General features: G+C 34.5%; 3 protein-coding genes across 9 annotated transcripts in view; 1 reads left to right on the top strand and 2 right to left on the bottom strand.

Annotated features, from left to right (window-relative positions):
- The window catches only part of LOC125645650 (eukaryotic translation initiation factor 4B-like), a 30,040-nt gene extending 28,725 nt beyond the window's left edge, over positions 1 to 1,315 (bottom strand). For 4 of the 7 annotated variants that reach the window (XM_048871292.2, XM_048871296.2, XM_048871297.2 and 1 more), the window contains exon 1: positions 1,273 to 1,315. In XM_048871292.2, coding sequence (XP_048727249.2) covers positions 1,273 to 1,285 — 13 coding nt within the window. In that variant the 5' untranslated portion in view covers positions 1,286 to 1,315. The remainder of the gene's footprint in view (positions 1 to 1,272) is intronic. The other 3 variants (XM_048871295.2, XM_048871294.2, XM_056140512.1) reach the window with 1 other exon arrangement.
- Positions 1,316 to 6,188: 4,873 nt separating this feature from the next.
- LOC125647527 (leucine zipper transcription factor-like protein 1) lies at positions 6,189 to 25,045 on the top strand. The gene is made up of 10 exons (XM_048874230.2): positions 6,189 to 6,318; positions 10,936 to 11,060; positions 12,133 to 12,327; positions 12,748 to 12,886; positions 15,556 to 15,642; positions 16,358 to 16,405; positions 19,732 to 19,794; positions 20,001 to 20,105; positions 20,317 to 20,420; positions 22,675 to 25,045. Exons 1-10 carry the CDS (start codon positions 6,316 to 6,318, stop codon positions 22,700 to 22,702), a joined length of 897 nt encoding a protein of 298 aa, XP_048730187.2. The 5' UTR covers positions 6,189 to 6,315; the 3' UTR covers positions 22,703 to 25,045.
- A 1,387-nt stretch (positions 25,046 to 26,432) lies between these two features.
- Positions 26,433 to 27,216, bottom strand: part of LOC125646979 (uncharacterized) — a 16,534-nt gene continuing 15,750 nt past the window's right edge. Inside the window, exon 11 of the mRNA XM_048873664.2 lies at positions 26,433 to 27,216. This exon is cut by the window's right edge and continues 1,340 nt beyond it. The gene's annotated coding sequence lies outside the window, so the exon portion shown is untranslated.

Here is a 27,216-nt window from a genome sequence, read left to right as displayed (position 1 = left end):
TTGAGTACTGTTCCAGTTTATGTTATATATGTAACAATAATTTACATTTAAAGAAATCAATACACATGCTTTAAAGTGTTATACCGAGTGAAGCTCGGACGGGCTTAAGGCCCGTCAGCGAGGCAAGGCTCTAAAGGTAACACATATGTAAAAGAAAAAATGAGAAAATCAGTAAATGAATAGAGATAATCTCTACATATGTTCACTGAAATTTTTGTGATCCATATGGGTGCCGCCATTTTGTTTTCTTCCTTAGTTGCTTCTACAGTTATTTGTGTTTTAATTTTGAATGCCAAAAATCCAAGACTGACGTGCAATTTGTAATTCAAACACTCAAGTTTCTTAAAAATGAATGGTATAATTATCATTGTTACAGTCATCAAATGGAGAATCAGAAGTACAAATAGATGAATGAGTTAATGCGTTTCCTTAAATAAATATACATGTATGCGATATATTTACGCTTACTTTTTACCACCTTGTAGTTCATGGTTAATTTTGTTTAGTTTTAACTGTCTTTTAAATTGCAAACGGGATGTACTGTTGTTGTTAATAATTGTTTGATTTGAAAGAGAGAAAAATGTTGAGGCTAAATGTGATGTCACAATGCATGGTTTACAACAGCTGGCGTTACATTCCCCGCGTTAAATGGGATCCTGTAGTTATCCTCACATATCTCCCCTTTAATATTTAGATGTTACTGGGCGTTTAGCACAAGGGGAATTTCATAAATAAACTATATTTTCAAATGAATTATAATTTATCATACTTAACAGAATTAAAATTATTACTTGGGACACGCCAATGACCATTCCATGCTTTGCTCGGTCACACCGTATACATATTATTGTTACTATTTTCAAAACATTCATGCATGTATACAACAGTTTCAAAATAACCCTATCAGGGCAAGGTTACACGTCTACGATTTAACAATATGGGTCACGTCAAATAAAATTTCGTCTCCATGTGATATTGGGCTGTTTGTTTTACTACTTAAATATCAAATCAAACAAAACTTTCCCACGGATTCAATAATTTTGCAATCATATCAGTTACATTTATTACACTATCTATCTAAAGCTTGTGCATGATGTAGGTCGTCCCACATGGTGCGTGGTTGTCGTACTATGAGAGCAGTTTTCAGTATAGCGTTCTCCATATTTTTGATATATTACATGGTAACAAAAATGTTATGAGACAAAATACAAATAAAAGTCTCTAGAGAGACGTATTATAGTCAAAACAAACTATTCCCATGCTTTCACGTACCCTGCGCCGCCATTTTCCGCTTTTGCAGTGACCTGTCTAAAAAGTATCAATTGTTTTCGTGCGGATATAAACGGAATTTCTTTGGCCATTAGATAATTAAACAAAACCAGTAATAATTTTCCCCAAAAAAAAATTGTTTGGAGATTCCGATGGTATTATTCGAGATATACAACTATTTTTATTTCGCGTGATTATTTTCTCGTGTGCTCGATATATTATCTCGTGCTCTGTATTAAATGGTTTTCCATCGAAGCCATTAAGCAAGAGTTATTTCCCATTGGCCGCCATATTGTAGGTTAACATGCCCGGATTCCTTCATTATTCAACCAAAATCAGCCTTGTTATTCTGGTCACTGAGGTGGAGATAAACTGTTTTTCTTATTAATATACATTTGTTAATGCATCTTTTACTTCATAATTGCAATATTGCAAAGATTTCCCCCATATATTTCTGCCTTACATGTTTGAAATTGGTTGCCCAAAGAGGAAAATCCACAAGTTTGACCTACAAGATGGCGGCCAAGGGGAATAACTCGGGGCCAAAATACGTCATATGAAAACCATCTAATAGTTATCTTGTTGTGCTTTGTACCTCGTATGCACGCAGTGGCGGAGCCAGGCATACCCCCCCCCCCTCACTTTTTATAGAAATACCAAAAAATATGGGTCTTGGGGGGGGGGGGGTCATGTAGAACTCACAAGTCAAGGGGTTTCGCGGTCCCAATGGTGATTGCCCTGGACCCATTAAGGGCCTCAAGACACACACCCCTTCCGCCTTCCAACTGTTTGCTAAACACATCCGTTCAGGAATTTCCCCACATATTATTTCACGAATCTGTTATTTGATTGTAATGTTAACTTATGCTATTTATAAAATATAATAATAAAAATTGTAGTTGTGCTCTGGAATCTACAAAAATCTGTAGCAGAAGACAAGGGAATTCACAGCAGAGGAAGATATGATTAGAACAAGCTAACAGATCAACGTCACTAATAGTAAGTCCTGGAACACCCACGGAAAGTACGAGAGGAAAGCAAAGCTTGAAACAACGGGCGGGGAGACTCCGATGCTTGTACCAGACGGTTAATAGTGTACGGTGCATGTAGATGTCATAAAATTACACACAGAATAATTATCATGAGACTAAAATGGGTTGAATTGTTGATTATGTAAAAGAAACAATGATATACGTCACTGTGTTTATTGAACTGTTGTAATATTAATCTACATAAAGACGGTGTGTTTTTCTGGAACATCATGAACTTTGAAAATAAAGAATTAAAGTGGTCTTAACAAGAGCCTTGTCGTACACCAGCACCAATAGACAACTTAGATAACAAGGCTTTGTGCATTATACATGTTGAGTTCTGTCATGCAAAGAACTTATAACCCTAAAAGGCAGCATGAACAGTAGTAGATGTAATAGATGAAGTAGATAAAAAAACAAAAAAAACACGACTAACAGAAACAAGGCAGTGAGACAAGCAAAACTTCCCTCGACACTTCAGAATATTTTTTTTTTCGAGGTATTCGCTGAAACAAATATCTCTAACTTCGGGAGTTTCTCGTCAGAATTGTCAACAAAAGGTCCATTCATCTGAGTAACTTGGCCCTGTTGTTCTTCAGAAGAAGGCTTATAAAAGACGCTAAACCATCTTTATTCCTACGGGGAAAAAATTGTAACCGAACTTGGGTCCACTTGATTCAATACCATTACTAGCATGGCCTTGCTGTTCTGGAAAAGACGATATTATACAGAATTTTTTCCTGTATTCATGTGTCATGTATAATTGCATTCCCAATTTTAGCCCCAAACTAACACCAGGGTCCATAATTTGGAAAATGACATTTAAAAAAAAAAAGAACCTACACAACTTGGTAATATTTGCACATCGATATGAACTGGTGTGCCCCTTTGACTCCATCTTCACAAATCAATGGTTATTGATCCGTTACCTGTTAGTGCGAGGTAACGAATCAATAACGCTTGACTTGTGAAGATGATTTACTCTTGTAAGGAGTCAATATAAGATCCCTATACATTTTCTAATGTAAAACTTTGAATCCCTATTCCAGCTCCACTTTAGCTCCAGGGACCAGGACTTTATCAAATACCGGTATATAAATCTGTACTACATTGGAATGTCTGCATATTAATGTGATTGATAATGGCTAGTGGTTCTTAAGAAGAAAATGTTTAAAGAATTCTCATGACCCCCCCCCCTCCCCATTGAAGCCTCACTCTACCTCCCTGACCATGATTCAAACAAAGTTGAACCTGCACTACCCGAGGATGACTGTATACTAGTCATGGCCCTGTTGTTCTTGAGAGAAAACTTTTCATTTTCAGTGGCGTAGCTTCCATTGAGGCAACCGAGGCAGCTGCCTCGGTAAAAAAAAAACAACAACACCTTTTACGTTGTTAAAATGTCGATAGACCCCCTGCCTCGGTAATATTCGAACCCAAGCTACGCCTATGATTTTCTCCCCATATTTCCCCATGCAAACTTTAAATCTGTATCGTGGCCCAAACCTGGCCCCAGGCGATGATTTGAAGAAAATCTAAGGATGCTTGGATATTAATATGACTACTTCAGATCCAGTTGCTCTTGGAAATAAGTTTTTCTCTTATATATTCTTATGTAAAACGTTGATCCTTTATTGAGACCCCCCCCCCCCCCCCCCCCCCCGCATGAATGACTTTGAATGCGGAATTCCTGGGTCTACTCGCATATCAGTATGATCAATCATGGACCTGCTGCTCTTGAGAAGAAGAATATAAATTGATTTATACCTATATATCATATTCCAATATTAAAGTTAAAATTTTGATTTCCTCTTGTGGCCCAACTCCACCCTCAGGGCCATAACTTCGAAAATTTGCATCTGCATGCACTTCACGAGAATGTCTGCATATTCAATTGATATGACTTATACTATAGCCATGGTGTTCTTGTGAAGATATACAAGAGAGAGAGAGAGAGAGAGAGAGAGAGAGAGAGAGAGAGAGGGGGGGGTAGTAAAACTGTAAAGTGAGGACAAATTTCAACCAATGGACAGACTTTGTGAGGACAAGAATTGCACTATGAGGACAAATAAATATCCTCACAATTACGTCCTCATAAATGTGACCTGCATGTGAAAGATATAGATACAAAATATTAGCTCAGTGAGGACAAGTGGTGTGGGGACATGTCCTTACTAATATTCTCTCTCAAAAACCATTTTTTCATAATTCAAAAGAGAGTATTAGATAAACTTTTATAGATATCCCTATAGCTATTCCTAACATATTACTTTTTTGCCTTTAGAATAATATATGTGTGTATTCTCTCCTACACATTGTGAGGATGTCCTCATTTAGTAGGTTTGGTCGGCGAGAGAGAGAGAGAGAGAGAGAGAGAGAGAGAGAGAGAGATGTAAAGTGGGGTCATTTTTAACCATTTGACCTGTACTGTGAGGACAGAAGTGCACTATGGGGACAATGCCATTTTAGTTATCGTATGTCCCCTATAAACGTTACCCATTTAGTACAGGGACTTGTCTCGAACTGACCCTCTCTATAGAATAGATACGCATATGTGTCCAAGTTTAATAGTTCAATTCAATACAATTTATTGATTCATCAAGCATGTTAATTGGCATACAATCATGATAGACAATATAAGATATCAATCTGATTAAAATCAGCTCCTCGATCCGCTCCTCTTTCTATTCTTTTTTTTAATGTCGCTACGCGAGGAGCGACATTAAAAAAAGAAGAGGAACTGATTTTAAAAATCAGATTGTTTGAGTGCGAGGTAACGAATCAATAACCCTTGACTTGTGAAGAATAATGATAATTTATAAATCTAAAACTGGCTGCCCCCCCCCCCCCTCTAAAATTTTCAAATTTAAGGTAAATTGTGGTCTCTTGTTTAGAACACAGGCACCTGAAATATGGATATTACTACTTCCCTTTTTTAAAAATAAATTGTTTGTGGCAATAATTTCTCTGAAATGTGTGAATTCCCGGTCTATCCCATCCCTCTTTCGATTCCTGTAATCGTTTCACGCTTAGACAGTTAGAAGGCCAATCTCTAAAGCTGACATAAAGCGTGAAACGATTACAAGAATCGAAAGAGAAAAGAAAGATGAGATAGACCGGGAATTCACACATTTCAGAGAAATTATTGCTACCAAAAAAAAAAAAATATTAAAAAAACGGGGGGGGGGGGGGGGTTGGGGGGGGGGGGGTTAGTAATATCCATACTTCAGGTGCCTGTGGTTTAGAAGAATGTAAACGATAGAAGAAACAATAATTTCTTCCACTCTCGGAGAAATAAATGGCAAAATCTTTTTATTGATTGAATTACTTTTATTGGGAGAACTTACATTTTTTCCAAATTAATTTCACCTTATCAAAAATGACAGAAAATAGTAAAAATGACTGCATAGACATATTTCTAGCCCTATAAGATATGTAAAATCCAGGAGCTTCCGGACCCACACCGCCTCAAGGCGCCCCCCCGACCCCCTGCCTCAAAAAGTTGCCCCCCCCCTAATCGCAATTCCTGGATCCGCCCCTGTAGATAGTACAGGAAATCAGATTAGTAAGTGACGTGGGGATATATCTCTACTGATATCTCTCTAAAAACTTTGTTTCCCTCTCAATTCGAACGAGATGTATAAACTTCTAAGAGTGTCCCTACTTGTTCTACCTACCTAAAATAGGGTGTGTGTGTGTGTGTGTGTGTGTGTGTGTGTGTGTGTGTTACACTAGCGTATACAGTGTGCATTCTCTCCTAGACAATATGGGTGTCCTAACTTAACAGATTATGTTGGACAGAGAGAATTAACGGATGGAAAATTATTATAATTAAAAAAAAAAAAAAAATCATTTATGGTGCATTTTTTGAACAAGTTGCCTTTACATTTTTCGTACGATTTGTTTGTATGCCAACCTCGATTTGGAATATTTTTCCTGTCAACAGTGACGCTTTTTGAAGTTATTCCCATTCCTGCCAGTATTAGGAGATACTGGCAATACTTTTTGTATCAAAATGGTAATACGATATTGTCAACCATATCAATAGTTTAAAAATGTCTGTTTGGAATATTGCTAATATCGGCAAATTAAACTATGAAAACGTCAGTATGGTTCGAATTTCCTCAGTAAGAAAAAAAAATTCTTTGATCCGTTCACTTAATTTGCTACACGAGGATCTAATGAAACTGTACTAGGGAGTCAGGTTCAGGTGACCCGAGATAGTGTAATGAAATCTATATTTCAAATTGTTGAGTTGCTATATTTGCAATTACATTTAAGATTTTTGAAAATATGTGAAGGCATGAACTTTTCGTTTCACACCGGCATGCTTCATAAAGCTTCATGTAAAGTATGCTGGCTTGAAACGTTGCATTTCATGCTATTGTGTATTTTCTAAAGTGATAGTTTATTTCTTATATTTACAGTTTGCTTTCATTTCTGTCAGAATTCCCAGCTGTTGAAATACACATGTATATCTATGATATTATATTTATCACAATTCATATGTGCATTATTCACAGCTACAGTGCATTCATGAGGAAATAATTATCATTACAATTTGAAGAGATATCAAAGGCAAAAACATTAGAAATATAAATATTAAAAGATGAAATGAATTATATTAGATCTACCGTTGTGAAAGAAAAAAATCTTTTGGATATAGCAATATTTCTTCAAATGTTAGAGCTGAAAGTATGAACAAAATAAAAAGAAAGATGGAATTTGAAATTACTCTCTGAACTTATGAAGTTTGCTATGGTTTTAAAGATTAGGATTAAATAGTTTTGTGATTATTCATTGCCAGGTGGTGGACCCCAATTTAGTTTCATTTGATCCCTTTGTAGAAAAGTAGATGAACTGATTCTGTTTATCATCGCAGGGTTTAACATTTACTTTTTTGAGCACTAGACCAGTCGGGCTACTTAGAATAATTTTTACTAGACCAGACCTAACATCCACTAGCCCTGACAAACTTTCTAGAAAAAACTGATAATTTACTTAATTTAAATGACAAACGTTAAGTTTGAACCAATTTTAAAAATGTATTTAATTGTCTCATAAAAATATTTAGTCTCATCATTGATGCTTTTATTTTAAAGCACAACATTTTCAGTTTCTTTAAATTCTACCTGGCACGGAAATTCTTCAGTCCATTTAGAATAAAACAATCTCGACCGTTTATTTCTATTTCATAAGGCTGCTTTGCTTCTTTCCTACATTTTTTTCTCTTGGGACATCTTTCTGTGAGGACAAGAAACTCAAGTTGTATTTGAATAGACATTTCCGCACATATGTCAAGACTGAAAAATACCTGTTTACGACGTCGTTGATTAAAATTTGATAAAAAATTTCTTACATTTAATTCAAATAAACTAAATTAGAGTGAATTCAATTTATATATACTTATCTGAAACAAAACTTTACACACATTCACACTTTTAATTAACCATGAGTTACTCAGTAAATGTCGTAAAACATCACTGCTGACTGCGACATATTTATTGCAACTAAGAATAGAGATTATATCATCACGCGGTTTAAAGTTGTTCGCAAAGTTTTTACAGTTATTTTCTAGTTAGGCCATGCCAATTTGTAATCTAGTTCGTCGGATTCGCCGCTCCTATATGAAATAAATCCAAATTATAATATTATCAAAAAATAATTTCCGCCCGCGTGTCCAAAAATATCCGTAAAATATTTTCGACATTTTACAACAAGCGCAAAAACGACCTTGATGTATGTGGCTGACAAATGACATAAGAGCGGGCTCTCGAGAAATTTCCTAACAGTGTAATACGGTGTTTTTAAGTTATTCATGATGTCTACCTTAATATGTACGATACTTCATAACACTGGATTGGAAGTTGATCCTTATACTGCAATCGAACTGGAATCCTATGGAACTTTTGAAACGCTATTTGATGCCACTATTTAGAGAACATCGACAGCGTACGATTGATTGATTATATATTGAAAATATTTCACTCACATGAAGACGTTACCATTGCCGGTGAAGGGCTGCAAAAATTAGGCCTATGTTCAGCGCTTGTGGCCATTGAGCAGGGAGGGATCTTGATCGTGCCACACCTGCTGTGACACGGGTCTCAGTTTTTGCGGTCTTATCCGAAGGAGCGCCCCATTTATTCGCCTCTTACGACAAGCAAGGGGTACTGAGGACTATTTTAAACCGGTCCCACAGTGAAGACACTTTCACAAAAGGTTTGGTGATTATTGATTAAGTGTGTCCTATTAAAATTCAAGAAAATGCTAAAAGCGATGCAATGGAGATTTCAAAACTGGCCATGTCCCTAGCGATATGCATCTCTGAATCGAAAGTTTGTAGAAATGAAACTTAGATAAAATTCTTCAAAAAGACATTATCAGTTATAGCTGCAGAACTGTAGCTCTCTGAAAAGATATTTTGTTCCGTCAAAATATTTTTTCAGAGAGCTACAGTTCTACAGCTATATTAGTTTATGTTGCAAAGTACATGTTTTAGGTATAAAGAAAATAAGTCTTTGAAACCTGAAATACTTCTTATTTATTGTAAACTATATCAACAAAGTTGAAAAATATTAAGTTCATGTGGTAAACAAATGGTAGTTGATGAATTTAGATCTTTATTTTTAAGCGCTCGCTTTTTAAAATCACACTTAATTCAATTAAAAAATATATATGTTTCTTGTATTCGCTCGCCTCATAATATTTATCTCCAAAAAATAATATTTGTAAAATAATTTCGCCCTCTCGCCTCACTTTTTTTGTTTGAAAATCCGAAGAACTAGTTTACAAATTGGTGTGGCCTTAAGAATAAAATATCTTATGGTTTAAAATAAAGTTTCTTGTTTATTTTTTCAACACAATCAGACGGGACTAGTAAAACAACATTTTACCCAACTGGACCTATCATTTAGAAGACTCTGTCATTTGGACGTGCCCTAGTGTCAAACCCTGCATCAATGACAACAGCACAGAGTCCTGATACATATCTGTTAACAGGGATTTTTTAGGGTCTGTAGGGGGCCGAAATAAGGCCCCATTCCCAATGCTAAAAAGCAGGTATTTTCCCCAATGTTTGCTTTGAAATTCCCAAACAATGAAAACAAATCAAAGTAGGCTAGCCTTATTGTTCATATATCTTCTTCACAGGCCCACAGATTACAATTTTTGCTTCAAAATTGTTAAGTAAACCTAATTTTTGGCCTCTGCTTATTTGAATGAGGTAAGCCTTGACCAAATTGAAAGTCAGAAGGAGTCCAATTATACCTTAATGCACTCTGGTTTGGTTTTCTCCCTACTTCTTTGTATGGACATTTTTCCCAATTTCAAGCAAATGTCTCAGTTTTTTCCAATTGAAAAGGCCCAGGACCTTGAAATGAAGACCTTAAAAAAAAACCTGGTTAAATATTAGACACAGTTTTTAGGAACAGATTATGACATGTTTTGTACAAATATAGTACCCCCTATTGGGTACTACTAAACAGAGTAAGTTAGAGCACGCTGGTAAAATTTCACAATTAATGCAATTTAATTGTTTATTTGTATTTTTACCACTTAGATAATTAAAACACAATTATAGAATAATATTGCAAAATTTGTCAAAAGTATTTGTTTTTTAGCGATATTTTGACCAGAAAACAACATTCAATTTATTGAAGATTTATGGCATCCCGATCCTCATTATTAGTATTTTGTTTGGAGAAAGAATTGAGTGATGTGACATATTACATCAGTTTGAAAATGAAAATTTTGTCTAGTAAACAAAATTTAATCACATGATTTGCAACCACACGGCTAGGATTCATCACTCTTTCACTTTTTACTCAACCATGAAGGATGTCAACATTTTATAATTTTTCAAAGTATTGAACTCTGGATCAGCTCTTAAATCTGCAAAGCAAATGTTTTTCACAATACCAATTAATTCATCACAGGTGATTTTCATTGGTTATCGATAAGTCTTTAAAGTGTTTGATATCACACATATTTAATATCAGTTCAGTGAAAAATTTGTCCTAAAGTCAGACAGGTTGTAAGAGATATAAATGAGACAGGATTTGGGTTTGCTGAGAGAACCAACATGTATTTGAGGCATATTTAACCATAAAATTTCACTGGTGCAATGCAAATCATGATAAAATTTGAGAATGATGAAATAATTTTAAAGTTTACTGAGGGTGATGTTATGTTTGAAAAATGAATATACAGTCACATCATCGGAAAATCCATTGATGTGGAGACATTAAACTTATTGATTGAAAATCTATTGATGTGGAGACATTAAACTTATTGATTGAAAATCTATTGATGAGGAGACATTAAACTTATTGATTGAAAATCTATTGATGTGGAGACATCAAAACTTATTGATTGAAAATCTATTGATGTGGAGACATTAAACTTATTGATTGAAAATCTATTGATGAGGAGACATTAAACTTATTGATTGAAAATCTATTGATGAGGAGACATTAAACTTATTGATTGAAAATCCATTGATGTGGAGACATTAAACTTATTGATTGAAAATCCATTGATGTGGAGACATTAAACTTATTGATTGAAAATCTATTGATAAGGAGACATTAAATTTATTGACTGATATTTTATTTTTATTATTATTATGTTTCAGTCTAAGCTTGGAGTAAATGACCACCATCAAGCTCAAGTAATTAATTACATGCGGTTCACACGCTATCAACGAGGTCAGAGATTACGAGCTGTTGAGATGTGTTTTGAGGAGCTAAAAAGCAGCAGGTGGTGTATCGACCATTAAGGATTGATAATTCAGTGTGCGAAACTAACTTTAAAATCCTATAGACTTTTGGTCCATAGTCATTTCATTTCCTATATACCACAACAAATTCCTATAGACTGAAATTTAACATGCAATATTCATTGTTATTAAAAAATAAATAATAGACACAAATTCGATTTGGTAATTCGTTCATAGTTTGATTATATTCTTTTTCAATTTCATGCATAAGCTTTTCAATTAGTATTTCGTTTTCTTTTTCATTCTGCTCCAGCTCAGTTTCACTGTCTGATTCTTCATCTAAGTCACTTCTACATTTCGTTTTCTCATAATTTTCTGCGACTTTAGCCTTGCTGGAACTTGTTGTACTGACCGCCTTCTGTTTGATTCCAGGTTCCAAGGAGTGCACCTTCCACATATTTTTAATCATTCAAAAAAGGACTTTCCAAATTTGCACGAAAATGATGTACATTGAAGTAAATATCAAATTGATCCCCCCCGTTGAAAATGGAATAATCTGATTCGAATGATTTGTAATTACATTGTGGAACATTTTATTACAGCTAAGGGGTGAACAGAAACATAAGCATAATACATATCAACTGGTCCTGCTTCTCATATATGTTTAATAAGTGGCGGGAAACCACTTTTTTACTCAGAATTCCTACAGACAAGTCGGTCTATAGCTATTTCGATCATTATAGACCGACTCGATTTTCTATAGACATTATCTATCGGTCCATGGTTAATTTCGCACACTGTAATTGAACAATATGTAATGAGTTCAGAGGTTATCTTCAGGTTCTTCTGTGTAAATGATATGGTGATTAAGAATAGTTCTGATAAATATAGTTATCCTTCTCTCAAATTTCTCTACCTTGCACATTTTAGAAATGGTTTGTATTCCAAATGACAATGCTTTTATGGGTAAAAAAAGAAAATTGATATACTTGGTAATAAGACATTCCATGGCTTCATATTTGATGAAATTATATATATGTGTGTGTTTAACAAATGCAAATTGATTAGAGTTTTCTTATCGTATTTTGAATATTTTCATTCTTTGAAAAATAGATTGGATGAAACAACCTACACAATAGATGAGGTGACTGAAATGTTAGACGGATTACTGTCAGTTGTCAGAGGAGAAGTGGAAGGGGAGTTAGACAACACAGCCTACACAAATGTTCTGCTGCTCAGACAGATGTTTCAACAGGCAGAAAAGTGGCATCTCAAACTGCAGGCAGATATCTCGGAACTAGAAAATAGGTAGGGATTCAGTTCTGGAGTTTGTGAAGAAGAAAAAAGAGAGAAGAAAATTTATCTTTCAGATCAGTTTTACAGGATTTAGCAGTTGTATACAATATTTATTGTAGTCTTTGTTTAGACAATGTGGCTAGAGAGCATGTAATTTTAAGACCAAAAACAAATGGACATATATGCGATTTCTAAAGTAATTGGAGAAAACAGATTGTTTATCATTTATACTATTGTTACAAAATTGGAAAATATTGAATTTGAGGATCCTTAAAGTAGATTAATGAATTTCTCTTACCGGTACCAATGTGGTAGAACAATAGTTTTCTCTTGTTTTCCTTGATAAGACACTGTCCTGAAAGGTTTGAGTCTTGTTGACAACTAGTCACTCATCTGATAAAAACATCTCATCTCCAAAGAATTTTTTTGTAGAGAATTGATAGAAACTATAGCAGACTTTGAAGAGAAGGAATTTGCAGGAACAAAAAGGGACACAGATTTCAACAGCGTATTGAGGAAAATGAAGTTGGCTCCGATCAATGATTCTGGAGGTGCTGCCCTACTGCACATGGTGAGTTCTTCTGTTCAGCTTATGTATGCTTATGTTCAGGAACAATATACAGCTATATTGAATAGAACACCTCATTAGGAAGTGCTTATGTTCAGGAATAATATACAGCTATATTGAATAGAACACCTCATTAGGAAGTGCTTATGTTCAGGAATAATATACAGCTATATTGAATAGAACACCTCATTAGGAAGTGCTTATGTTCAGGAACAATATACAGCTATATTGAATAGAACACCTCATTAGGAAGTGCTTATGTTCAACAATACACTGCTATATTGAATAGAACACCTCATTAGGAAGTGCTTATGTTCAACAATACACAGCTATATTGAATAGAACACCTCATTAGGAAGTGCTATGTTCAAGAACAATACACAGCTATATGAATAGAACAGCTGATAAGGAAATACTTATGTTCAGGAAATGTTTCCTAACAGACCCATTTCCTGTAATGCTCTTGATTTTGATAACCTGGACTGCACTCAAGATCGTAGCAGCTAGGCTCGCTATCTAGGTTTGTTGTATATCTAGGTCGCACTGTATAAATTAACATTTGTTATATCTACATAAGAATAGTGTAGATATTCGTTCAATATCACAGTACTATCTAGCACTATATGTAGCTGCTATGATCTTGAATGCATTCCTGGGTATATCAGATAATTCTCCCATCAGATTTGATTGTGTGAAATTTTTTTTATAGAAGCAATCTGTATAAAGGTGGCAGTAAAGAAGAGAATTGATTAATGTGTTTTTGACAATTGAAATAGCATTACTATATATATGTAACATGCATGTGTATATACTCAGATATGTATGCTTATCATGAACATAGTGGCAAAGAAATGAAAACAGAGGGGAAAATGCACATTCTCAGTAATGTGAACAAAACTGATCGATTGCTAATGTTTCATATGAATTCTCATCTTAGGCCAAATAGAATTAATCAATAGTTTCTCAGGTCCCATCGCATCCGTTGAAAAGGTGCCGCACGGAATTTTTGTTTTTTTGATTTATATTTGTTCATTTAGGTAATTGAGGTAACTCTTCTGTTATAGATATTTATGTAAAACTTTCATAATACCTATAAAAATTATAGGTATTTTTTTTATCAAATAATTATTGAATGCACTCATATATGTGCAAGTGTTTAAAAATACTAGCGTAAATTTAATAGCAATTAATGTGAAGCTATTTTCAATAGAAAAAAATGTCATTGCTTATTCTTACAAACATGTACATGAGAAAGAAAAGATAACTCATTCTACTGTTAACCATAAACAAAAAACAAAAAAACAAGATGTGTTTGTGAAACACAAATGCCCCCGATAATGGCCAATTCCAAAGATGGCCAAGGTCACAAGGGCAAATATCTTGGTACCAGTAGAAAGATCTTGTCAAAAGAAATGCTCATGTATAATATGAAAGCTCTAATATTTACCATTTAGAAGTTATGACCAATGTAAAAAAAATTAAAAGTAAGTTAAATATCAAGGTCAAAAGGTTTAATACCAACGGAAAGGTCTTGTCACAAGGAACACTCATGTGAAATATCAAAGCTCTATCACTTATTGTTCAAAAGTTATTAGCAAGGTTAAAGTTTTCAAAAAGTAGGCCAAACTCCAAGGTCAAGGTCACAGGGTAAAAAATGTAGATACCCATGGAAAGGTCTTGTCACAAGGAATACTCATGTGAAATATCAAAGCTCTATCACTTACTGTTCAAAAGTTATTAGGAAGGTTAAAGTTTTCAAAAAGTAGGTCAAACTCCAAGGTCAAGGTCACGGGGTCAAAAATGTTGGTACCCACGGAAAGGTCTTGTCACAAGGAATGCTCATGTGAAATATCAAGCTCTATCACTTACTGTTCAAAAGTTATTAGCAAGGTTAAAGTTTCAGACAGAATGAAAGAATTACAGATTTACAGAATTACAGAATGACAGACAGGACAAAAACAATATGCCTCCCCCCCGATCTTCGATCTTGGGGGCATAAAAAGAATACCTGCGTGTCTCATCAAAATTTTAAAATTTTGGCCTTAGAAACTATTTATTAATTTTATTTGGCCTTATGAAAAAAACTTTTGTCAACTCCTGTTTGACCATTGTTTTGTGAAAGTAGTCTTATGCAAAGAATTGATTAATATAATTTCATAGGTATGCGTTTGTCAGAATCGTGTATCTTACTTCTGATTGTAAACTAGGTCACATGTCACTGTTCTTCTGATTATAAAGTAGGTCACATGTCGCTTTTCTTCTGATGCAAACTAGGTCACATGTCACTGTTCTTCTGATGTAAACTAGGTCACATGTCACAGTTCTGATGTAAACTAGGTCACATGTCACAGTTCTGATGTAAACTAGGTCAAATGTCACGGTTCTTCTGATGTAAACTAGGTCACATGTCATTGTAATCTAGGTCACATGTCACAGTTCTTCTGATGTAAACTAGGTCACATCACAGTTCTTCTGATGTAAACTAGGTCACAAGTCACTGATCTTCATTAATATAGATTTATTATTACTGCAATATTTCCAAAAACAAACTATGACATGTGGAGAAGGGCTATGAATTATATAACTTAGAATAGCATGAAAGCTGAAGTTAAGATGTTGTCTTTTACTATTCAGTATGTTTTCAAAATAACTCTGGTTTTGTTTTTGTTTAGAAAATTGAAGAATTAGAAAAGGAAAATCTGAAATTATCAGAGCAGAGAACACAGTTTGAGAGACAAATCAAATCTTTGGGAGGAACTGTAAGTGATCATATATTGCTATGGTATTTATAGTTATCATTTCTTAATTTAAATGTATCTAGTAACCTCATCATTTCATGCTTGCTTGTAGATGATTTTTAGATTTCTAAAGACTATTAAATTCTGAATACATTTACAGGTAATATAAGATGCCTTGAACTTCAATCTTTCAAAGTTCTTGATCTCTCCAAGCAAGATACTTATCTCAATTTTTTTGGTATGAAGCTGAGTATCTTGAAGTAAAATCTAGGTTCTATCAGGCATAATCGTTTGAATTTCTCTCTTGATACCCTGTAGTGTAGTTTGTTATGCCCCCACCAGGTTTAGTGTTACTCATGCCTGTTTTCAGGTTTCTGTTGCATTTTTTGCATTTAATTAATTTCTGAATAACCTTTAGAAGATGACGCCTGATTAATAGCCATTATCAAACTTCATAAACACGACAACTTTACTTAAGGAATTTTTAACTAGACCTCATCTACGATATCAACTTCATATTTCTAGATCTCTCATTTAGCACAGTGATTTTCATTACCAGTAGTATTAAAACATTGGATATTAAAACTTATTGGATAAAACGAATTGTTTATAATGAATCAAAATAGTTCATCCCCAGCACTTTGCTGTAAGCGTATTTCACTGTATATAACCAGCAGGGATATTCCAGATGTTAAGTTCATGCACACAACAATGATTACAACACATATTTTTACAGGTAGCTGTTAGTGCAGCCGCTTCATCTGTTGCGGGTGGATCAAATAAGGTACAGTAGGAGTATACATCTAATAGAATTAAGCTCACGGCAGGTGTGACCGGTCGACAGGGGATGCTTACTCCTCCCAGGCACCTGATCCCACCTCTGGTATATCCAGGGGTCCGTATTTGCCCAACTCTCTATTTTGTATTCCTTATAGAAGTTACGAGATTAATCACTGTTCGTTATCTTAACCTTTTCATTGATAACTGTTCTAACTATCTTATAAAATGAGTAAGAATTTCATTCCTTGTAATTTGATTGAGTAAACTGTGTTTGATAATATACAATTATGGACTGTTTTGTCGGGAGACATCACAAATTATCAGGTCTGAGTAGAGTTATCGGCGATAACCCTACTCAGACCTGATAATTTGTGATGTCTCCCGACAAAGCAGTCCATTATAGTTTTATTATCCTGAAGAATCCTAATTTAAAGATACACAGAAATTAGATCAATTGAATTTATTTTCACTTTATTCAAAACAACAAGAACAACAGAATCATAACACCTTTTTTTGTAAATCAACAGTGTCAATCTACTTATTGTTTATGTTAAAGTTTACAACACATCCTGTGATGTACGAAACAAATTTGTAATTAGCTACAACACTTTCAAATGGCACAGGTTCATTCACATTAACAGAACTAGAGGAACACATGTTTTCTCTATCAATTTGAGAAAAGAATTGTCAAATAAAGCTTCTATTTGATCTGGGGACATGTCTAATACTCCGTCGCAGTCTGCAGTACATTCAACGACTTGCAAATTGGTTTCCGTCGTCTCAATGGGTGCAGCAGACAATACTTCGCTCATATCATGCTTGCGTTTAGTGCCAACTTTTCCTGTGTAACTTTTTAAGGAAGATTCTGATTTATGATCGGAAACGGACATAATGTCACGGCTGGAAAAATTATTCACGTCCAAAATAGTTATGCTTGTTGCCTTTAAGGAGTGGTTGTTATGCAGTGTTTTTAAACCCGTCTGCTTACAAATATTTGGTAACATCTTTGCTATCGTATTCTTACCAAGCAGTTGTTTGGTATACCATACATTGTCGCTGTTTTAAAAAGAATTGAAAGGCCGCTGCCACAAACTGTTGTTATTCGGGTTCAGTTTTGACAAGCAATTTTTGAAGCAAATAACTGGACAACGAGGGTGACCTGTAAAGATAAAATTTCAGACAGCTACTTTTTATTATATACTTCACTATAAAATCAATCTAATATGGTTAAAAACATATTACATTAGGATAATAGGTCCTATATATATGTTTAAGAAATTTTACCTCTTATTTCATACATTCTGCCATCGGTGACTTTTGCAGTCGGATCAGAGTGCACACAATGATTTTTATCTAATTCATCCACATCTTGGTACACATATTCTCTGCTGTGCGCATCAGCTGACACTTTGAAAGTCTCTTTGGTCATGAGACGTAGATTTTCCCTACCACTTCTGCATAGATGGTACATTATGTCAAACCAGGCCTTTTGTAAAAGGCCTACGGGCGTGTCAGGATCAAGAGTGAAGCTTGTATACATGTATATGGTTTTTAGGTCCTCATCCTCTATAGCTGGCGTATGTTCTGTTTTCCCCAGTCCATCACATTTATGGTTGACACACACCGCAAGGAAAACGTCATTTGCTTTCTTAAAACCAGGGTCTTTTATGATATCCACTCCACATTCGCTGTTAAAATGCCTAGCTAGACCAAAGCGTATAGCACGCAGACCTGACAATTTGTACCTGTCACCATTTTTCTTCCTGGCATCTGCATAAAATAACATCAATATTTCGACTAATCCCTGGATTGAAAGTGAGTTAAGGTCAGTTGACTTGTTGTTTTCCACCAAATGCTGATTAAGCACAGTTAAAGCTGCCTTGGTGGCTCGTTTTGTGTTATCCGAGTCTTTACTATTCAAAATATTTTGAATTTCAATGTCACTGTTTTGCACTTACCGTTTGTTTATTTCGCTTTTTCAAATCTGATTCAGAATCTATCCTTTAGCAATGAAAACAAACATACGATATTATTACTGACGTCACGGTTATGATTTTATTGTTTACCGATCCCGCAATTAATTACAGAAAAGGGAGACAATACAGTTGTCACCCTGCACGTGAGAGAGACATCACGAATTGTCTCCCTCCACGTGACCAGCTTTCAACCAAAGAAATTGACTGTATTATTCTGAAGGATAATAATATTTGGTGAATAATTCTAAAGAAAATAATGAATTTGATATGACGCAGACCAATATTGCCATAGCAACAAAATGGAAACTGAACAGCTTAGCGTATTGTGACGTCATTTCTAGACTAAATGGCAACTTTGTTTATACAATATTAAGAATGTTGATAAAGTCAAATGAACCAATCAAATTGTATGTTATAAGTGAAATTAAATTATTACCTATGTATTTCACAGTTCAGTGTAATGGGTTCATTTGGGGGTTAACTTACGATGGACCGATGTCCCTTCCAAAAGGAGTCTCAACTGCCATATCCTGTAACACCATAGAAATCAGGGATAAGCACTGGATTTGTTAGCGTCTAGGACGATGCTTTTCTCAATTTTTATACGTCCATCGAAGACGGGACATATTATGGTATGGTGCCATCCATCCGTCTGTTCGGACCTTGTGGGCAGGATACAGATCGAACCTTAAAAGCTCTAGGGTATTACAACTTGGTGTATTTGATCACCATGTTAAGAGAAAGATGTCTTTTGTTTTTCAAGGTCAAAGGTCATGGTCATACTATCACTTAGTAGGAAAACCTAGTAGGAAACCCTTGTGGGCAGGACACAAACTGAACTGTAAGCTCCAAGATATTACAATTTAGAATATTTGATCACCATAATGAGAGGAAGATGCATATTATTTTTCAAGGTCAAAGGTCAAGGTCACAGTATCACTTAGGAAAACCTTGTAGGCATTTTTCAAACCGAACTGTTGGGGCTAGGACCGTCAAACTTTGTACACATACACTTTATGCCAAGTGGAGGATGCCTATTGTTTCCAAAGGTCAAGGTCTTAGTAGCAGGATGCAGACTGATTCGTTGGGGCAAGAACCATTAAATTTGGTACACATACATCTTATGCCAAGTGAAAATATTACATGGAGAGTACATGATTTGTCTTGTTTTTTCGATGCAAAGAAAGTATGTCACACCCTGATGATTGCTGATACTACTTTGAAGTCAAGTTCTGCAAATCATGCTGTAAAAAAGCCCACCCTATATTAGCTTTTCACGGGTGTATTATGTACCATTGGCATTACTCTTGTTAAAAAATATTTATACCTTAATTTTTCATGATTACTTTTTCAGAATGATGGGGAAGTGAATGATCTGAGAGCGAAGTTGTCTAATCTGGAATCAGATTTTGATAATGTAAGTGTTAATTTATTCTCAATCTTTGTCATTTTGTCCCAGAAATCATCAAATAAAATATCACTATGACTGACCAGAGTTGGTTTAAATTACAATAATTTAAGGGTGATGAAATTAAGCTTTGATTTATTGATTCTTTTATCACATATATTTTTGCACACTTTCATGTATCCCAGTTTAATTAGGAACCCACTTTTAATTTGTAGAGTAGGAGGAGCACTGCCAATTCATCAAATTCAATGGAGAAAGATTTAGTTTCAACAAAACATGAGTTGCTTCGCATCAGGGAAATGTTAGAAATGGCGGAGAAGGTACGGGAAAATGGTTGTGAATGCAAATCTGAGTGCCCATGCTAATTCATAAAGTGTGTAAATCTTGTACTAAGATGGAATTCTCTGAGCTTGTCTATGCTAATTCATAAAATGTTTAAATCTCTTAGAAAGACTGAATTTTCTTGGTATTTTTTTGTACATATTGATACATGTGATTTGATATTGATATCTTGAAATTTGCTGTACATAGGAACTTGAAAAGAAAGTCAGTCAAACCAATCCATTCAAAAATTTGAAGCAGATGCTGGTGAAGAAAAATGACCAAATGAAAGAACTCCGAAAAAGACTTTCAAAGTAAGTCTTCAAAATGCAATTTTATGAAATATTACTTTTTAGCTCGCTGGGACGAATGTTCAAAGAGCTATTGTCTTGACCCCGGTGTTGGTGTAACTTTTTAAGGGAAAAACTTTAACCTTGGTTATATCTTTTGAACGAAGGGAGATAGGGCTTTGATATTTCACAGATTTCTCATGACTAAGCTTCTAAGACTTTTGACCTAGTGACTTTGGACTTTGACCTGCTTTTCAGAAACTTTTAACCTTGGCTCCATCTTTTGAACGAAGGTGGAGAGAGTAAGTAGAGTCACGCTTCAAGATGAGCTACGTTGTCTTCTGACAGCTCTTGTTTGGAAATGTGTTGATAGAGAGGGAGATGTACCTCCTTATTCTCTTGTATATGGGACAGTTCGTGTGTGGGTGAGTGGGTGTAACACAGAGATTGTAGATACTCTATATGCCACATTTTTTCGCTCGATTGAATTGATACTTAAGAGTTGGCTTTGTTATCTAGAGAGGAAGAACTCTATTGATTTTAAGATCAAATGTCAAGGTCACTACAGGACTTCATACAAAAAGCTTGTAGACACTCTAGAGGCCACATTTGTTGCTCGATTGATTTGATACTTTACAGGTAGTTTTGTTATCAAGAGAAAAAGAACCCTATTGATTTTGGGGTCAAAAGGTCAAAGTACAAGGTCACTATGGAACTTCATAGAGAAAGCTTGTAGAACTTTACATGCCACAGGTTTAATTCTTCACACACAGCTTTATTATCAAGAGCGGAAAAACTCTATTGAGTTTGAAGGTCACTATGGGACTTATTGTGAGGGAGTATGCCCCGCTTTGTGGAGCTCTTTTTTGGAGTAGATTAAGACAGTATTAAAGGAGTAATCCAGGCCCTTCACAGTATTTATCAAAGAGTTGTTCACTGCATCAATATAAAGTAACAGAACATAATTAATGATGATACATGTATCTATGTAAATTTTAAAAAGTGATGTTCCTTAATCTGTAGTACTTATCTTGAAGCAGAATGGTACATGCAAACCTATGGCATTGACCATAATCTGAGAATAGACTTAAGTCAGAAGCAGGTTTTGTGTATACTCCTGGTTTATTAAAATTACACATATATTTTATTGAGATTTTGAATCATATTAAAATCTGATTGTAACACAAGTTTCAATGACTTTTAAGTATCAGTAGTATATGAATTAGACCAATTTGAAATTTGACTTGCGTCTATTCTCAGTTTTATGGTTATGGTGCCTGGTATTACAGCACATGTAAATCTCTGACATCTTTTATTCTCTGTACATGTATTCAAATTTTAGATCCAAAGAGTTTTGTTCTTTTGTGTTAAAGGGGCATGGACAGATAATTTGAGCTGAAAATTTTCAAATTTTATTTTTCCATTTTTATTTTTACAATGCTGAACTAAAGTATTTCTAATGGTCAACCAAAATTTGAATATCAGTCGTTGCGTTACAAGTGAGATACAGCAATTCTTTGTTATGCAGCACAGATTTCATCACAGGTTTTGAATGCATGAAATTGATAAGCACCTTGGAAATATGAAACTTCGTGTTTTCATATAAGGAATCCATGCACTAGTGGGTAGCTAATGTTCGTATTTTTTGTGTCTTGATCCATAAAATTTATGTCAGATTCATTTGCCATGATTCTTTTCTCTTTCACCATAGTGAGAAACCAGTGTAGAATTTTTCTTTGGGATGCCATGGTAATTTTTGCTGGGGTTATAGTAATACCGAAATTGTCCCCTAAAATTTCTCTGCCTTTATCTGATTTTTATACCCCCCGCAACAAGTTGTGGGGGGTATACTGGAATCGGGTTGTCCGTCTGTCCGTCCGTCTGTAGACGCAGTGGTTTCCGGGCTCTAAAGCGTTATCCTTTCCACCTACAGTCACCATATCATACATATGGACTACCCATGGGATGAAGATGTTCCCTATCGATTTTGGGGTCAAAAGGTCACGCGCACTGGACATCGAAGTAGCAATATGGTTCGGTTTGTCATGCCATTTGTTTTTTACATTCAGAAGAGGTAGTTTATACCTATTACCAACACCCTTTGGGAGATTGGGGTAAGCGGGGGGTATTCTTAGTGAGCATTGCTCACAGTACCTCTTGTTATTTTCAGGGGTGGAGTAATAAGAGTGTAAATGCTATACTCATATTTGTTTTCAATCTTTTTTATTTACTATTTGCTATTTTTGTATTTATTTATTTCAATCTTTTGTATTTACAGATATGAGAAAGTTGATGACACAGAGTAATGTGAATCAGTGAATTTCGAGCCTGATTCATCGGAAGATCAACTGATGAAATGTTAAAAAATTCCTTTATTTCACACTGAACCTGTTCAAGTCTGTTTAACTGAAGAGGCATGCAAATGTTTAGTTCTAATCATCATCTAAAATCGGAAGTAAATACACAGATATCTCTATATTAAAATGTTTACTTTCTATCCCTTCTTGAGATTGAGTGAATGTAGAGATGTGTTGAAAGGCTCATTGTATGTTTAATTTGTTGATGTTGTATGTATAAAATGGAATATGATTTGACGGCTTAGTTTTGCCAGCTTGTTTTGCCCTCAATGATCTTTACCCCATTCTAATTATAGATATACAGCACATTCTCCAAAGAACATATATTTTTAAAATCTCAAAATTTCACTTTCTTTTCATTACAGTCAAAATTTCTTCTGGTTTACTAAAAAGTGATAAAAGGAATAACAGTAAAAAAAAATCATTGGGTGTATCAGAACATTGTTATTGTAATGTTGAGAATGAAAACATTGATTTCAGTTGTTTTATTATAATTATAGCAGTAGTGTATTTGATGCTTATTTTAAATGTACACCTTTATGGTTTTACATATTCAGCAAAATCTGCAATGTTGTGATGTGAAAGTATGACTTTCGTAGCTGATCATTTTACAAAATTATGAATTCAAATGATGTGCAATGTGTCATTATATGCATGTATGTGTAATTTGCATACTGATGGCTAACCACGTTTATAGTAACCCAGGAGTGAATGCTTCAAGTGCTCTGATTGGCTGATATTCATAAAGTAGGAAGCCATCAAAATACTGGAATAAGGTTTGCAGCAATTGATTTTTGATGTTTTTATATATATTAGCAAGAAAACCTAGGTGCAAGTATATTTAGCAGAGCTGCCTAGTTTGGATATTGTGATGAAAAAGTAATGGGCAGTTGATTAGATGTTTTGCACATATATTCCAGAACTTGAGAAGGATTCTTCATAATCTTAAAGCTTTTAAATTTAAACTACACACAAAGAGTCTCCACGATTCTAGAATGACCTACTTCTGAGTTTTAAATCTACAGTGTATTGATAATGAAATTATGTTAACAAGTGTTGAAGGAACTTCAAATTGAGTGGGGAGTTTTTATGTCCTCTCCAAACAGGTCATAACCTGTGTATATTTTTTCAACTCTACTTACTGAGATTTTGATAATATACCCTTGATCTAGATGTGATAATTATTCACAGGTGTGAGGTCTATGAATATTACTTAGTATTTCAAAAAATTCTGCATTCTCACCCTCTTTGTTACTTCCCTTGTCATCAGATAAAAATGATTGCTTCAGTCAGTTACCAGTTTATACCCATCTATGTCAGCTAATGCATTTCATTTCTGGAAAGTCAAAATTTGTCTTCAAGAAATATGTGCAAAGGTTGCATAACAATTAAATTGATTAGCATCATATTATACATATATATTTCTGGTTACTTCTGTCAATTTTTCAAATTTACTACAACCTAAGAATCCCCCCCCCCTCCTTCTTTCACTGTCATAGTATTGATGCCATAACTCACTCATGATTATTATTAATTTTATTTTCTGATTTTTTAAAAAAAAAATTACTAAATTTGAATTTGACCAGGACATACTGGCATAATTTTTTTTTTTTTTTTTTTTTTTTTTTATACACTTTAGTGATGTCATTCCAATTTGCGGTTTCTTTCATATGTACATGTACCTGCAGTGATAAAGTATACATGTACCTGTATATATAAAGTTTTTGCATTATTATACAGTACATGTATGTGTCATTTTGATTTTAATGTGATGAAGTCTTTTGAATCTCTACTGATGTACGTTTTTTTGGTCTTCTGACTGGGAGAAAGTTGTAATGCCGAGCACATTTCATGTATGAGAATTTGTAATTGAATGGCCTTTTGGTCACAAGTTATGGTAGGTTGTGAATTTGATTGGTCATTCTCCAGACTATTTTAACAATTCCGTCCTCTTGGAGAAAAAAATTGTAATGAAATTGTTATTAGATAATGTTACAGGGTTTGTGCATTTTATATTAGTTTTTGCTCAGTTATGTAATCCAGTCAGTATGAAAATAAAAACCAGGATAAATTGTGTAAACTTTGATGTGTGTGATAGATTTTGGAATTTTTGTTAGATACCGGCTTGATATTCCCTAGGATGCTTTGAATGTTGACTGGAATGTCTGGAACTATACAGTATATATATATGGCGACTCTTTTTAGTTTGTGTAAATTCTCATCTGTGATAAATGTCTGGATGTCTTCATTCTTTATTGTAGATTTATAATAAATATACATTATGTAGGAGAACCAAGTTTTCTTTTTCATTACTGGTACTCTGAAACCAATACTTGTATAACACTCGGATTATGTTTGCTTTTGAGATTATAAGCAAAGGAGATGAGATTAAGAACAACTAGTAGTCAATGATCATTATTTGCTTAAATCTGAAATTTTGATATAGGAGAATTATCTTTGTTTTACTGCTATTCTGTGGAGGTTGTAATTGTGGATCATTGAGAGCAGAAAATTGAATTTGTTCGAACAATTTGCAGACTTTTTTTAATGAGATGTTGGTTTACTCCATATTACTCGCAATAGCTTAAAAAATTATCATTATTCAAATGAGGAAGAAAGGACTTTATATGTTATAGCATGGCATACTTTGAAGTGTAAACTTTGCTGTACTCAGCAAGTCTAGGTGTTTACAGAGATTGATGAACTGCACCTTCACATGAAGAGTGTAAAACGCAGCATTGACCTCGGTTATTTCCAGGGGACAGATTAAGTTTTCCACACAAATTCAAGGTGCCAATTTGAACAATGTTTCTCATCAGATCTATGATGAATTCCTTAATGACTTTTGATGGTTAGCCTTATCCAAAATTCACAACTGTTGTGCAAGGACTACAAAATGTCATTTTTATGTCTCCACCATAATGGTTTGGGCATAAAATGCTACCCCCTTTCCATCCTTTTTTCATTTTTGTTCATTATCACCAAAGAATGCATATATTCAAATGAGATTTGGTATATAGATACATCATAAGAATATCCAGGTCAATTTTCTAAACAGAGTTGTGGCCCTTGGACTTAAAAAATTCAATTAATTCAGTTTCTGCTCATTAACTCAGTCATGCATGGACTTCTAAATCAAAATTCTGGATATAGTTCTGTCACAAGAATACACAAGTCAAGTTTGTATTTGGTTAAGCGAATTTGTTTGGCAGAGTTATGCCCCTTGGACATCGAAAATTTTAAACAATTCAGTTTCCACCAATTATCTCTATCATACATGGACAATTTCAATTGAAATTCCAAGAAAATTGTGTTTCAGCATCTGCTTTAACTCTGTTTTGCATTTTAAGAATTGAGTATAGATTTTAAAATCATTTAGATTTTCAGCAACTAAATTCCCAAGCTGGAGTCTTGTGGGGATCCAGGTTAGAATAGGTCCTCGTTACCCCTCGCTCGTTTTAAGAAGCGGTTAAATAAAGCGGTCCTTCGGATGAGACTGCAAAAACCGAGGCCCTGTGTCACAGCAGGTGTGGCACATTAAAGATCCCTCCCTGCTCAATGGTTGTAAGCACCGAGCATAGGCCTAAATTTTGCAGGCCTTCACCTGCAATGACGATGTATCCATATGAAGGAAAAATTTTCGAGAGGGATGTTAAACAATATACAATCAACCAACCCAAGCTGGAAAGAGGTGTTTATTTTTCCTTTGTACATATATATTGTATAAAATCATTCATAATTATAAATACATGTATATTCACTATATAAAAATATTTCTTAGAATTTCCATAACCCCAAAACCTGTTACACATACATGAGTAATACCAGAGCAAATTTGTCAGAGTTTTAAACCATAGAATGCATATTGAATGTGAGTTAAAGTGTGGAGAGATGTTTTTATGTAAATAAGATAATTACAAAACATAATATACAATAAAAGTGTCCGGGTTTGAGCACGTTCAGGTATGTCTTGGTTGTATGTGACACACACTGCATAGTTTTAATTGTGACATCACAACATGAAATCAAGTATAATTATGATATCATCAGACATGCACTGCTGACTACAGAGGAAAATCGATGATATTGTAACAGGAAGAGAGAAAATGCAAAGGACCAGATCAGGATTCAAACCTGGGTCCCCTTGCATTACTGGTCAAGTGCTCTAACCCAGGCCAATGTGTCATAAATACACCCTCCTCCCTCGTTTTAAAAATTGTCTTCACTCTCGAAGACACACAACCCAGATTTTCTATTGCCCCTGGCAAAACTTTCACCTGAAGTCCATTGTAGTGTTTTCGTTGTTTTGTAAATAATAATTCCTTATTAAAGTTTAGAATTTATTCAAGTCCAAAAAGTACAAAATTAAAAACTGCATTTTAACACAAAAATTTGTAAGAGTCAAAAGTAAAAGTGAATAACAGACAAACTCACGCACATCTCATCTTTGACAACTCCTCCCA

The sequence above is a fragment of the Ostrea edulis genome, chromosome 6 (assembly GCF_947568905.1).
Source record: "Ostrea edulis chromosome 6, xbOstEdul1.1, whole genome shotgun sequence".
NCBI lineage: Eukaryota > Metazoa > Mollusca > Bivalvia > Ostreida > Ostreidae > Ostrea > Ostrea edulis.
The sequence above is the reverse complement of the archived record's forward strand: the minus strand, read 5'-3'. Positions and strand labels throughout refer to the sequence as shown.